Source organism: Euprymna scolopes, chromosome 45, assembly GCF_053919585.1.
Source record: "Euprymna scolopes isolate OS-2025 chromosome 45, ASM5391958v1, whole genome shotgun sequence".
NCBI classification, from domain to species: domain Eukaryota; kingdom Metazoa; phylum Mollusca; class Cephalopoda; order Sepiida; family Sepiolidae; genus Euprymna; species Euprymna scolopes.
The window spans coordinates 17887196-17901970 of record NC_136526.1 but is presented as its reverse complement, the minus strand read 5'-3'; the positions used below and the strand labels follow the sequence as shown (position 1 = coordinate 17901970).

Here is a 14775-nt window from a genome sequence, read left to right as displayed (position 1 = left end):
ACTGTGTGTGTGCGTTTCTTTCCTTATGAATTCCGAAACGGCTGGTCCGAGTTTTATGAAAAAAAAAAATCCGATAAAAGAAGGAACAGACAATTTCGATCAAAGTTAACACCTTATACCGCTTAATAACATAAGGGTAGTAAAGAAGTTTTATTACAACACCAGCAGAAAGACCCGGCATATAAAATCAACGGTAGGTTCTTTAATATGACAGGGGCGCGTTCGAAATTAATATTTTTGTTTAAAGCACAACTGAATCATGATATTTGACTTTTTCATGTTCAACTCAAATTCAAGCCATTATCACTGCACAGGCAGAAAGGCCAGGAATATAAATCAAACGATAAGTTCTTTGGTATGACAAGGGCGCGTTCGAAGTGATTTTATTGTTTAGAGCACAATTGAAGTATGATACTTTTTCATTTTAAGCTTTAATTCAAGTCATAATATACAAAAAAAATTTTTTTTTTAAATCAACAGTAGGTTTTCTTCAGTGCAATGTAGACTACAATGCATTGTGGACGAAGTCACTACAGGAAGGTGTGTGAAATTTCCCCCAGAGGTATCGGGATGGGTCCCAAACTTGAACAGGTAATCAATCGATTTGATTGAAAAAAAAATGAGCGATTTCACAGATTTCGCTGACAATAAAAGCATCGGAGTATGTAACATTTGTTGATCATAATCCCGGCCAACGTCGGGTCTCCCTGCTAGTTATCACTAAAATTTAATACTGTGTATATTTCATAGATTGTCTTTATTTACTTATTCCCTAACCCCCTACCCCAAGAGAGCAGGGTAAGTTTTAAATGTGGGGAAAATGCATTTACTCAAAAATAGTCACTTTGTGTCAGTACTGAAATTAAAACGGCCTCAATCTTGAAGGATTTCTCTTTCACCGGTCGCGGACAGAAAAGAAGAAGTGCAGTATAAGAAAAGATTCTATACTTTAGATTATTTTTTTGCTATACGGTAATTTGTTTTTTATAGCATGACAAATTAAGCACAAGGCCATCAAAAGTGTGGGGAAAATGGGAACAATTGGTTATCCTTAGTCCATATAAAAAATCATTGTTGGCGTTTTTTTTTTTTTGTGGATATTAACAACTTCGAAACTTTATTTTTTTCCGTTGCTTTAGCGGTTTTTAGGAGATATAAGGTCTTGTTTATATATATATATATATATATATATATATATATATATATATATATATTAGATTGGTATATTTAGGCAGCATTTTTGCATTCAAACAAATATCGACTCTATATATTTTAACTTATCGCCGTTTACTGTGTATTTGAGTTTTCGCTCCTTCGCACTTTTACTTCAACACCTGATGATGATTCGCTCGGGATAGCAATAATTATGAAACTTATTAATATTTTTGATTTTGATGCAAAAAGGAGTATACGGAAAATCGAAAAATAAAAAAAAGAATCATGAAGCAAAGTGTCTCCGTTGCATTTAATAATATTTGCTATATATATATATATATATATATATATATATATATATATGATGAAAATATTGGAAATAGTAATCCGACGAAATAGAGAAATAAAAAAAAAGAACAAACCGAGTTATGTGTTCATCAACGTTTCGTCACAAAATAAAGGCGAAACGTTGATGAGCACATAACTGCTTGTTTATATATATATATATACACTAGCAAAAGTACCCGTCGTGGATTGGGTTCAAAAACAGCCTACAGAAAATGGACTCTGATTTATTAAAGTATGATAGGTTATGAAAAGGAAGGGTTGTAAAGAGATAGCTTCGAATTTGGGGCTATCAAAACCAAAGCAAAATATGATGAAAGTAAAAATAAAATAGATAAACCCCATAATTTAATATACCATACCTGTTCACACTGAAACACTTATCACAATATTCTGTGGATCTATATTAAAAAACCTTGTTAAACTTTGTGACATATTTCCATTCTATGGAGGTCAGGTGCGAACGGACACCCCATAATTTTATTATACCATATTTCTTCAAACTGAAACATAATTATCAAACTATACTTACGCAGATAGATATGAAAAGTCTTTATTAAAGTTTGTGCCTATTGCCATTCTATGGAGGCCAGGCGCGAACGCAGACCCCACAATTTTAATAAACCACCGTTCTGCCAGATCAAACATACCCATTCCTGTGTCTCGATACATTTTCTATCATTATATGTAATCAGTTTTTTAAAATAGTCAACCATATAGGAGCCTATTCGTGACCAGACACACACACAGACGTTCAGCTTATATATATATATATATATATATATATATATATATATATATATATATATATGAGAATTACTCTCATAATAAGCTGTCCACTCTATTGTGTTTGTATTGATCTTTTTCATTTGGTTGTGATTAAAATATTAATATATAAATACTGGTATTTATATTAGACTGAAGTTTACCCTTGCTTGTATCAGGTAAACACCTCATTCAATTTGCCTTTTTTATGTCTTATGTGAATGAATTGTCCTTATTTTTTATGGGGCGGATTTATTTATTTTTAAATGTTTACGTGCTATGGACATGCGTTTTTTTCTAGCGTCGTCAGCACAGGTTAGGATCGAACTCATGACACCAGCATCCGCAGTCTGATACTGTAAAAATGTGGCAAGATAGAGAATTACTTGAATGCACAATTTTTTTAACGCTTTTTTTTTTTTTTAACACAGTGGTCACCACTTATCAAGGCCCGGAAGCCACTTAGGGATAAGGGTTATAATTGAAGGTTTGTTGGTGGTTTTTTTTTTTTTTTTTTTTTTTTTTTTTGCAATATTGACAACTTCGAAACGCTGTTATCTTTTTTAAACTTTTTTCAGCTACCATAGCGGTTTTTAAGAGCTATAAGCGCTTCTTGTTATTCATATATATGAATGAATTGCACTTATTTTTTCTGGGAAAGATATGTGTATATATATATATATATATATATATACACATATATGTGTGTGTGTATATATATGCATGTGTGTGTATACATATATATGTGTGTGTGTGTGTATATATATATATATATATATGTGTGTGTGTGTGTGTGTGTGTGTGTGTGAGCGTGAGCGTGTGTATATCCTACCTTTAACTAAAATTATTTCTGTCATCAGAACACCACTATTATTCTCGGGACCATTCTACTAAAAACATCTAAAAGTTGTTGAAAAATTCATTTTGAATATGTCCATGTACAGAAACTCACTAGAGTGAAATGAGGCGGGGGTAAACCAACGAAAGTTCGTTAGTAAGACATCTTAAACCTTTTTTTTAAATAATAGACTGACCACTGTTTACAAGCTTGTTAACTAAAAACAAGTCGATCTCTAAATGAGAGTGGGAGTTAAGTGAGAGAAAAACAGAAGACCAATGAGTCTTGTTTTTGTATAAACAGATTTACCATTCATTAAAACGACGTTAATATTATTCATTATCTTTATATAGTAATAACAAAAAATAAATAAAAAACAAAGAAAATAAAATATATAAAATAACAAAAAACAAAAAGAAAAACGAAACAGAAATATTAAAAATTAATAAATAAATAAAAAAGAAGAAGAAAGAAACGCCTGCTAAATATGCGTTTTTCAATAACCAATTTTTCGTAAACTTCTGGATTTATAACTTGTAGTATATGAATTATTATTCAGACCACGTATCATTCATAACGTTTCAGCCGAATTTCCGTAAAGGTTCTCCTGAGCTTGAATTGCTACCAAAGGCAAGAAAATTTAATTTTTCCCCATTACGCGCCTATTTGCTTGTGTTTTGAAGCATTTTAAAACGCCTTTATTTACGTGGTTTCTTGTTGCTTTCCGAATATTGGAAACACGACGTATTGAAGATGGCGCCGCTTTCGTAGAACAAAAAAAAACAAAAACAAGAAAACAAACAATCAAAACTTCAAACAAATGTGAAGCAACTAATACAGTTTGGTTGAAAATTAAATTTCCGACTATTTGTTACAATTATTAGCCGCATTTGTGTTGTTAAATCTACAAATATCGAATCAAATCAGATGCCGTTTTGAATACGTCGGGTTTACAAGACTCCGAGTGCATCGATGAAAAATGTAAATAACAGTCCCTTACAAACACACTAAAAATTAGGCATGTAAGTAGTAATGGAACTTTTCTTGCGTTTGGTAACAGTTATTTAATAATTTGCACCCCCCTTTCTTAAATATATATGTTAGTATAATAAACGAAAGTGGCCGTTAATCGTACCGTTACCCCTAGCGCATGCGTACCATTTCTATCTTTCTCCTTTCTTTTTCGTATCAATACTTTGATTTAGGGTTAGTGTTAGGATTAATAAAAAGCGTTTTCTTTTGTTTTCGTTTGCATTCAACAATTTATTATCATTGGCACTAATATTCACAGCAACATGTTGGCTGTACTATTATTCATCGGACTACTGTTCTCATCTTTGCTGTGGTTTTCACAACGTTTCGGTCGATATAACCCCAAATCTTCTTCCGGTGTATCTTGTCGAACTGGGGAATGTTTCTGTCGAAGTCGGGAATTTGGACGAAATTTCGAGCGGAACCCTTTATTTACATGGCGCAGTGGTTAGAGTACTGGGAAAAATCAATTGCCAAATGTGTTATTCTCCTGAAGGTTGAAGGTTCAATCCTCAGTGTGGGCGACCGAAAAATACATTTGCGAATTACTTAGGACCTCTATCCAGTCATGACTGACGGAACAATAGCATGCTACTCCTGTGAAGTAAATAAAGAGTTCCGCTCGAAATTCCGTCCAAATTCGACAGAAACATTCTCGAGTTCGACAAGATACACCTGAAGAAAGTCGGAGGTTATATCGACCGAAATGTTGTGAAAATCACACTCAAGATGAGAACAGTAGTCCGATGAATAATAATACAAATAACCAATCCTCATCTCAAAAATTAAGAAACGTAACATGTTAGCTGCTGACAATGGCACTGCCAATCTTCCTGCAATCCAATCCGTTTGGATTCCAGGAATTTTCTTTCCCACCGCAAGAACTGTGACACTAGCATCGGAAAATGGGATTAAAACAGCCAGCGTTCCAGAGAAGGATCCCTCTGACTCTGCAAAGATGCATGTGTAGCTCCCGTCGGCATTCCCGGCAGGGCGCCTCAGGCGATTAGCAATAAACTAATTTCTTCTCAAAAAGTATAAGCAAAGCCTGCGAGTGCGGACCTTTTAAAACTTTACAGAGCGAGAATTACACGGCAATCAATAGGGACCAGAGTATAATCTTTGATTGACGGCGGGGAGGGGGTAAAAATACGTGAAGCAAAAATTTTGTTGATCTTTAGGCATTTCATGGACATTTCTACATAAGAGCTATTCCATTCACGAGAAATTCGAGACACGAGATGTCTTCCGAGCAAAAATCTTGGCCGGCATACGAGAGAAAATCCAAGTTACAAGAGTTTCCAGATGCTACCGCTAGGTGGCCGAGTGGCCTTCCTCACTCTTCCTCCGCCAGGCATTCACCTCCGTTAACCGCTGTCGTATTCCACCATTATAAATGCTCATAATAAACTCACTTTTTTAATTCTATTTCCTTAATGTCATCTTTATCTTATTACTGTATTTTGTGTTTGATTACAACGTGGATGTGTTTTTAGTAATCAGGAAGATGTGTTAACTAGCGGTAGTTCCCGACGTTGCCCGGGTGTTTAGGTGTAAGGAACACTCGGGGGTGGGGATAAAAACAACAGTAGCGGGGGTGCCCGGATGTGTGTAGGCGGCGTAGTAAGGAACCCCGAGGAGTGTAAAAAAAGTGGTAGTAGCGGTTGGGGGTGGGGGCGGGTCAAAACAACAGTAGGAAGAGGTGTTAAAAAAAGCGGTAGTAGGCAGGCAGACTCGAACACGCAACGCGAAGGAGAAAAAAAAAAGGGATAAAAATAACGTGAGGTCTTAGCCGATGTCTCCACCGCCCGACCGGAAGTTCGGAACGTTGGAATTAAGCGTAGTCAATGCAACGGTGACGATGACTTCCTAAAATGTCGGCGAAAAAAAGCGACCCCTCCTTGTACAAAACGGCCGAGTTGAGAATGAAGGATTGAATGTTCTTGGACAATTTTTTCCATATTTGTCGATACCAATCTCGTGAGGATCCGTTGCGGGTGTCGAAAGTTTTTAGCAGACATACAAACGCACACACACATTTTGCTTTTTATATATTAGAAGATTAGGGTTAACGTGGATGATCTTTGGGAGCCAGGAATGGATTAATTAGTTTTCAGTTATTTATTATGAGAAAGCGTGTTCGAGATACGATAAATTCTAGATACGAGCTCCATTCAAGAACGAATTTATCTCTTATGTAGAGGGGCCATTGTATTCCTATTCATTTATTTGCCTCATCACGAAGACAAAGACAGGCACAAGGTAGATTTTAATGTAGAGAAAGCCCAGCTCGTAAGTTTTTTCTATGAGGGGGGCATCGCTTATCAAGGCCCAAAGGCAATTTAAGGATAAATATTAATAAGTGTCAAGTAGACTGTGAGACAACATTGTAATGATCGATTATGGTATATCTTGAGCAGGGTTTGATTATTTAAGAGCACGGATAAAGAATTTATTTACATTAGACTTGAAAGCGGCCATGGTATAGTCAGTTGGTAAACAGCTCATCTGTATTGTGTACCACAAATGGACAGTTCTAGGGGAAAAATTGCTCATAGAATTTTCGTTTAGTGTTAGGCACAGATGGAGTGTAAGAGAAAGTGTTGACAGTTATTATAGCAATACGAGTATTTGTCCTCGTCCACTAGATTTTGAAGACAGTTTTATACTATCTGGACTGGAACAAAAAATGAAAATTAATTCAGCCTAAAAAGACCCATCCTTCATTAACCGAGAACAGTGCAGCCCCCCCCCACAGAAGAGACGTTGTAAACGCGTTTCTGCTCTGTCGTTATTTTTATGGCAAGTGCTCGATTGAACTGCAATCTATGCCCCACCCCCCTCTGCCAAACTTTCACAAACACTCGACTAATTGCAACCACTATCAACAGTATACCCCATTCTCTATCAATGCCTAAATCTAAACGCAGATTCCATGAACAAAGTTTCTTTTCTAGAGGTGCCTGCCTGTGGAACTGTTCTGCTGGTCTGCTTTCCGGCTAACTACAACGTTGTCCTCTTCAAGTCTAATGTAAACAAGTTCTTGTTGAACCGTCCACTTAAATACTCAAACTATACCTAATTTTCACCGCTAACGATGACTACGCTTTTGTCCCGGTGACCACTGTTCACCCTTTAACCCTAATCCCCGAGTGGCCTTGATAAGAGGTGACTTTCTTGTAACAAAAAAATAAAATAAAATAAAGGTGTAGCAACAGAACAGATATTACATTTTACTCCTAGCCAAACTATTGCCAGAGATTTGTATATTTTAAAAAGAAATTGTGAGGAAGAACAAGACATTTTTTAGGAACTGTTTAATTTATAATCAAAGTATCATGTATATTTATTTATTGAAGGTAAGTAATAACATATTGGCTCTGTTCAGTCATGATAGACTACGGATACCCACTGTAAGGGTACCTGTGCGTGAAATTTTTGTGGCAAGAGTTGCACAATCTCCAACCACATCTCTCATGAGTCAGCATCGTTAATACCAGTGCCAAATAGAGGTTCGGGACGACTGGAGACAATGCCGAAATAAGCAGAAAGCACTTACAGCAGCAAAAATTCCCAAGTGGTTACCCATTTGGTACTCGGCCTTTTGGCTGAGATCAAAATGTAGTATCTGTTCCGGCAGATGCTGCAATCAAAGACCATTGTCCTTGTGGCAATCTTTGGGCCCATGTAGGGGCAACCCTATATACCAAATAGCCTTCACTATCCAGCTCCCATTTTCCACCTTTCGGGAGCTGGTCCTCTTTTCCCTTCCCCCTCTCCCTACATTAAAAAAACGGCCTTGCGCCTAATTTGCTCAGTGGGGAAGCAAATAAATCCAGTTCCGGCAGATGCTGCACTTTGAGACCATTGCCCTTGTGGCAATTGGTTATTGGTCCATGTAGGGGCAACCCTATATACCATCCCACCTTCCCCTTCCCTCCACATAAAAACCGACCTTGTGTCATATTTTGCTTATGTGCAGAAGCAAATAAATCCCTACCCATCTGGTACTAGCTAGGCTCATTGTCGCTTAGCTCCGGTGATCTGAAGAGAACCAATTTGTCAACGTGATTATGCCGGAATATACATCTTTTATTAATACTACTATCACCTTTTTTTTTGTTTATTTCTTGGATTTTTCGCCCACCCCACGCGAATGAATTAAAGAAACGATTTTATTACATAATTTTATTTCTACTGAGATTTTAAATTTACACTAACAGTTCAGTCCGGCTTTGTTCGAGCCTTATGTACTGTTCATAACTTATATATATATATATATATATATATATATATATATATATATATATATATATATATATATATATATAGATATGTTTTATTTTTTATTACCGTTTTATCTGTTTGGTTACATATGTTTCGGATGTTGGATAATGTTTACGATCTAACAGCCTCGTCAGACCTTACAGAAAGTTTTTTTTTTCTGTAAGGTCTGACGAGGCTGTTAGGTCTGTCTTAGATAAAACGGTAATAAAAAAATAACACACATTTGCACTGCAATAGTATTGAGCACTCTCTTTAGGTTTTTACTAATTACCAGTTTTACCATATATATATATATATATATATAAATATATATATATATATATATATATATATTTCCAACTCACCGTTCACATTGGATATGTCGACATTTCCGATTAATATTTGACAGGAAAGCGACCACGTGATTAATTTAAATTACACATTATTAAATTTTCAATAATCACGTGATTAAATGTTATCCATTTAAAATTTACCCATAGTGTACCTATTTACTATGCCTCCCCACGGGACAGAGTTAGACACCAGGGTCGTTTTTTAACGTGGAGAAAAGGTACAAAAATAAAAATTGTCTCAGTCGTGAAGGATTTCTCCTCCACCGAAAGAGAACAAGAAATAGAAGTGCAGCATCTGAAGACAAGATACTACACTTTGATCTTGTCCCGAAGGCCAAAAGCGAGACGAAAAGTTCCCTTTAGTGATGTCACGTGACGATGGGCGGTGATGCGATTTTTTCCCCAAATAAAAAAATGGCCAGATCGTAACAAATAAAACCACCTAATTTATTAAATAAAAATTAAGTATAATGTTATAATTAAAAAGAAATATACAAGAACACGCATGAGTAAACTGAAAATACTATACCAAAATGTCGAAGCAATCGGTTCGGTGGTTTTTTAGTTGTTCAAAAAGTAACAAACCAGACGTTTCATTTTCATATATATATATAGATATATATATTAAAAAGTTTGACTCATGTTCAGGTAACCTACATCTAAAATTTCAAGTATTTAAACTCAAAATTGGCGGAGGAGTTTGGTAGAGTCTGCAAAGGTAGACTCTTCCCACTTTGACCTCTTACCAACAAAATTTTCGCCTCAAAACTCATTAAAAAGCTTGCTGCATCTCTGAATACCCTTTATGTAAAATTTCAAATGTTTAGACCAAAATTTGGCTGAATAGTTAGCTATATACCGCAAAGATCAAATCTTTTGAACTTTGAACCCTTGGTAGCCAAATTTTCGGCCAAAAACCGATTAAAAAGTATGTCCTATGTCTGAATACATTTTATGTAAAATTTCAATTGTTTGGACTAAAAGTTGGCTGAGAGCTGAATTTTTTTTTTAAACTCTGACCAACATTTTTATCCCTTTACATTTGTTTTGGGCTTAAATTAAATTAAAAAAGTTTAATCCCTGTCCAAGTAACCTACATCTAAAATTTAAAGTGATTAAACCCAAAATTGGCGGAGGAGTTTGGTAGAGTTTTCATAGGTCAAATCATTGAACTTTGGCCCCTTGACAGACAAATTTCTGGCCGAAAACGAATTAAAAAGATTTTCCCAAATATCAATACCCCTTATGTCAAATCTCGAGTCTGTAGACTGAAAATTGACAAAGTAATTTGGTAGGGAAATGTACACACACACACACACACATACACTATTTCACTTTTATAGATATGTATAGGTTTTATTTCTACTCAGATTTTATATTTGCATTGTTTAAAAAAAAAAAGATTTGGGAATCTTAAGAAGACCCTCCCCCCCCGGTGTACTTGAGGTATTGTGGTGAATGAGAACTTTAGTTAGGATCAAGCATAGACTAGCTAAGGTACATGGACGAGGATGACCATAGACACCACCCTCTCCGCCCAAATCTTAAGTGGCCTTGTACCTAATTTTTTGTTTTTATTTTTTGTTTTTCATTATGTCTTTTGTAACATTTCGGAGTAAAAAAAATATGCATAGCTCAAAGTGTAGCATCTATTCTTTTCTGTTTCGGTTCGTAGAGGAGAAGTCCTTCATGACTGAGACAATCTTTATTTTTCATCTTCCCCCCAGATTAAAACCCGACCTTAGTGTCTAACTCTGCCCTCGTGGGGAGGCAAAGTAAGTAGGAACTATGCCGTGCCGATGTTTTAAGGTTTCCTACCAGAAGGACCCCATCTGCTTGTCTCCTCACGCAGGCAGAATTAGATATAAGGTTGATTCTTAATATGGGGAAAATCCACCTCCTCAAAAAGGGTCTAGCTGGATTAGGGGCGGGGGATGCATTAATCCAGATAAATTTATCCTCCGCTGACCGATCAAAGAAATGATGAAGTGTAGAATTAGAACAGATACTACACTTAGAAATATTTATTCGCTAAACATAAAATTTACATTTTGAAGAAAAAAATGAATTTTTTTACGTCCTACCCACCGTAGTATAAACACCGCCAACCAACCCATATTAAGAACGGCTTTCGGAATAAACACACCCCAACCTCACCATGTTAAGAACGGCTTTCGAGGTTAGGGGATGTTTATTACGAAAGCCCTTCTTAACATGGGGAGGTTGGGGTGTTTATAATACGCTGTGGCACGTCGTAAAAATTTACATAATAGACACAAGGCTATCAAAATGTGGGCATTATTTGGTCATCCAATCTAATGAAATTGACCGTAAAACGTGTATAACAATCTGGTACAAGAGAAACAATCCACTGATGGTGGCCCACGGCCAAGAATTCGGAATAGGGATCTGCGAGCAAGGAAATCCAATTTCGTCCAATCATGACTATCTTTCTTTAGGCTAGAATCATCTCAATCACCACAATACCACATTTACTCTTGCGGCTATCTGACTTCAAAATATCTCACAAATGTTTTACACAATTAAAATTTTATTAAGAAAGAAACCATTACTATTACACTCTGCGCTTAGCCAAAGGGCCAAGGATATGCATTGATTAGCATAGCCCCCCCCCACTATGATTATGACCCCACCCCCTACCCGCCCGAGAGGGGGTTTAACCTGCGATAAGGATGCGATACTGGACGATATTAACACGTAATTGCCCACAATTTCGGATTGAAGTTAGAATATTCGATTCTACAGTTATCGATGGTATCAATTTCGCTAAATCACTCCCGTTGGAAAGTCACAGAAGACAAATTAGAGGCATTTTTAGAATAGCCAAGAACAATAAACACGCAAAAAAAAAAAAAAAAAAGAATGCGAGAGAAAATAAACACATAAATGTTACCAAAGGCAAGATAAGTTACTCTTCTACCTACCTGGATAAGTTTTTTTGTTTTAACTTATTTTCTAAAGTCTTTTTACATGTAAACAAAAGTTTCTCCCACTCTTTATCTGTGCCTAAATCAAAACGCGGATTCCATGAACAAAGCTTCTTTCTTAGAACTTGCACGCCTGTGGAACTCTGTTCCGTCTGCCTGCTTCCCACCGGACTACAACTTGGATGTGTTCAAGTCCAACGTTAACAAAGTCCTAATGAACCGCACCCTTAAGTAAACACTTCATCAAATCTCCACACTGGCGTAATGTACTTGCAATAACCCTTATTCCTGAGTGGCTTCCGGGCCTTGATAAGTGGTGATCACTGTGTAAAAAAAAAAAAAAAAAAAAAAAAAAAGTAGTGTCGAGTTTGTTAGCATGAAAATTATCGATCTCCTTACAGCCATGTTGAGCCACGATACTCGCTCAAAAATCGAACTAAACCATACTGGTAGAAACACATCCAATAAATGTCAGCAATCATGCGAAAATGTGTTTTAAAAGAATTTTCTTTAACTTTTGAGCGATTATCGATTATTATTTAAAGAGACTTCCATCTGTTTTGAATCCAACGGACTTGAGACTACTTTTGTAAAAAAAAAAAAAATCTTTAAAATAAGCTAAAACGCACACAAACTTATGCGGATAGGTAAAATGTAACTTATTTTGCCATTGGTAACATTTTTGTACATTTATTTTTGTAATCCCTTTCTTTGTTGGCTATTGTTGAAAATTCCCCGAATTCTAATTAATTAATTCCAATTACCGCTGCTGCTTATTATTATTATTATTATTATTATTATTAATAATAATAATAGTAATAATAATAATAATAATAATAATAATAAAAAAATAAAAAATAAAAAATAAAGAAAACACCCGTTTTCAAAAACAAATAAAAAAATTTTGATATCTTATTTATTTATTTATTTTTTTTTGTAAATCTGCAAGGTACCACTCCGCACTCCGGCTCTAAAAAAAATGAATTAATTGAAAAACTTACATGAAAACTTTGTAATATCCAAGAGGGATGCTGGTAAGGCTATCCGGTAAAACTTCCATAGAATTGTGCGCTTTCTCCCAAAAGATGTCAAAAATCGACCTGTTGTCGAGGGACTTCGTCCTTAAATACGGGACCGTTGATTTGTGTAAGTACCGCCCGTTGTTTTGATAGTTACATGAACAGCAGCAAAGTTTCTGAAGCAAAAGGACCCGATGTTGTGGACCGCATTGCCCCATCATCGTGCTCCGGGTGGACACCGTCCAGGTGTCCATAATGCACCTAACCTGGAAACTGACCAGTGCACAAGCAGTGCACAGGTAAAAAAAAAAAAAAAAAAAAAAAAAAGACAGCTTATTCAGCTGTTAGTCGACATTAAAAAAAAAAAAAAAATGTTCGTCCCGATAAATTTATAAGCGATACTTTTAGCGAATAAAACTTTTTTTTTTTTTTTTTTTTGGAAAATTATTGTTGAAATTATTTTTTCATTAAAACTCAAATAAAAAAAAATGGAATTCTGTATCTTTCTAATTTTCAATATATTTTAAATATTTTTTTTTTCAAAAGAAATTCAATTTCATATTAATTTCTTGTCTGGAATTTGATGACATTAAATTCTTTTTTATCATTAAATCTCAATAAAATAATTCCGTATTTTTTTCGATGTTATATATATATATATATATATATTAGTGTTATTTTCAATTTCAGGATGCCATCATTTTTGTTTGTATTTGTTGATGAAGAATTATCGTTAGTTTAGTATTTCTACTGTCTATATATATATATATATATATATATATATATATATATATATATATATAAGTTGCTGCTGATATATTCAATATAATAAACGTCCCACAATTATTAGTCGGGTTAATCTTAGCTATTTATAATTGCTACAATGTTTTTGGTTTTCTGTTCCCTAAAAAAAAATAAACCCCTCATCTAAAGAATTCAGTAAAAAGAAAGCAATTTTGTAAATGTGTTTCCTGTTTCAAATCCTTCAAATTTTCAGTTAAATATAAAAACAAATAAAGAAATAAAATTAAGATCTTTCTTCTGCTTTAATCTATTTTTCAAAATCGTTTTTTTTTTTTTTTTCAGAGAGGAAATTTTAAAATGAAAAACGCATGACTTGAAAACGCGTGAATTTCTTTTTTGGGGGATAAGTTCGTAAAAATTTATATCATAGACTAAAAATTTCTTTAAAATGTAACACAATTCTCAACTTTGTGAACTCTACAAATTAAATTACCTTTGCCGTTGCTTATTTTTAGAGGTAATATATATATATAAGTTGTTACGGTTTGTTAATTTCTGAACAGAAAACGCACTTGTAAAATCAAAATCTACATACGTATTTTATTACTTATATTCAAAGGTTCCTTTAAAAGGCGCCGTTCTCATTTGTGGTGGCACTTTCCACGTGCACCTGTTAGAGCCGTTACGCGTCGATGTAGCGATTACGGCACTTATCAAAAAGCCTTTCTTGCGACGTGAATGTTTACAGAGGGTTCCATGCGTTATATCGAAACGTCATCATATTCAAGTACAGGTGCGTCTAAATATTTATAAACGAAGGATAAAAATGGTCATATATATCTAGCATTTAGTTGGATGAATTACCTCGGGCACTATATATATATATATATATATATATATATATATATATATATATATATATAAAGCTTTTCGGAGGAGAGAATGGAGTTGTTGGGTATTTTTTAGTTTAACAGATTGGGTTTCCCACAACTCAAACCGCTGGTATCAATGATTAATATTGGTATTTACTGTGTTGTCGCTCATAATAAATATATTTATATATTAATATAATGAAATAAAATTGAAAATGGTGGGTTTCAGTGGAAATATATAATAGCAACTTTTTTTTTGTATATATTTTCTTTTAACTAGTAAAGATCCGATTTGGGCTTGAATTTAATTTCAAAACTTTAAACTGTCCATCTATCAAACAATTTCTGCGGACACAGGTAAATTACCTGTCCGATACATCGACGAAGAATTCAGGTATTTTTGTTTTTCTTTCTTTTAAATATGCTTTCCGGTGTTTC

General features: G+C 34.7%; 1 protein-coding gene across 2 annotated transcripts in view; it reads right to left on the bottom strand.

The window, feature by feature from the left end:
- LOC145269274 (uncharacterized) overlaps positions 1-13083 on the bottom strand; it is an 874757-nt gene extending 861674 nt beyond the window's left edge. For both annotated transcript variants that reach the window (XM_080124954.1, XM_080124955.1), the window contains exon 1: positions 12704-13083. In XM_080124954.1, coding sequence (XP_079981080.1) covers positions 12704-12975 — 272 coding nt within the window. In that variant the 5' untranslated portion in view covers positions 12976-13083. The remainder of the gene's footprint in view (positions 1-12703) is intronic.
- Between the last annotated feature and the right edge of the window lie 1692 nt (positions 13084-14775).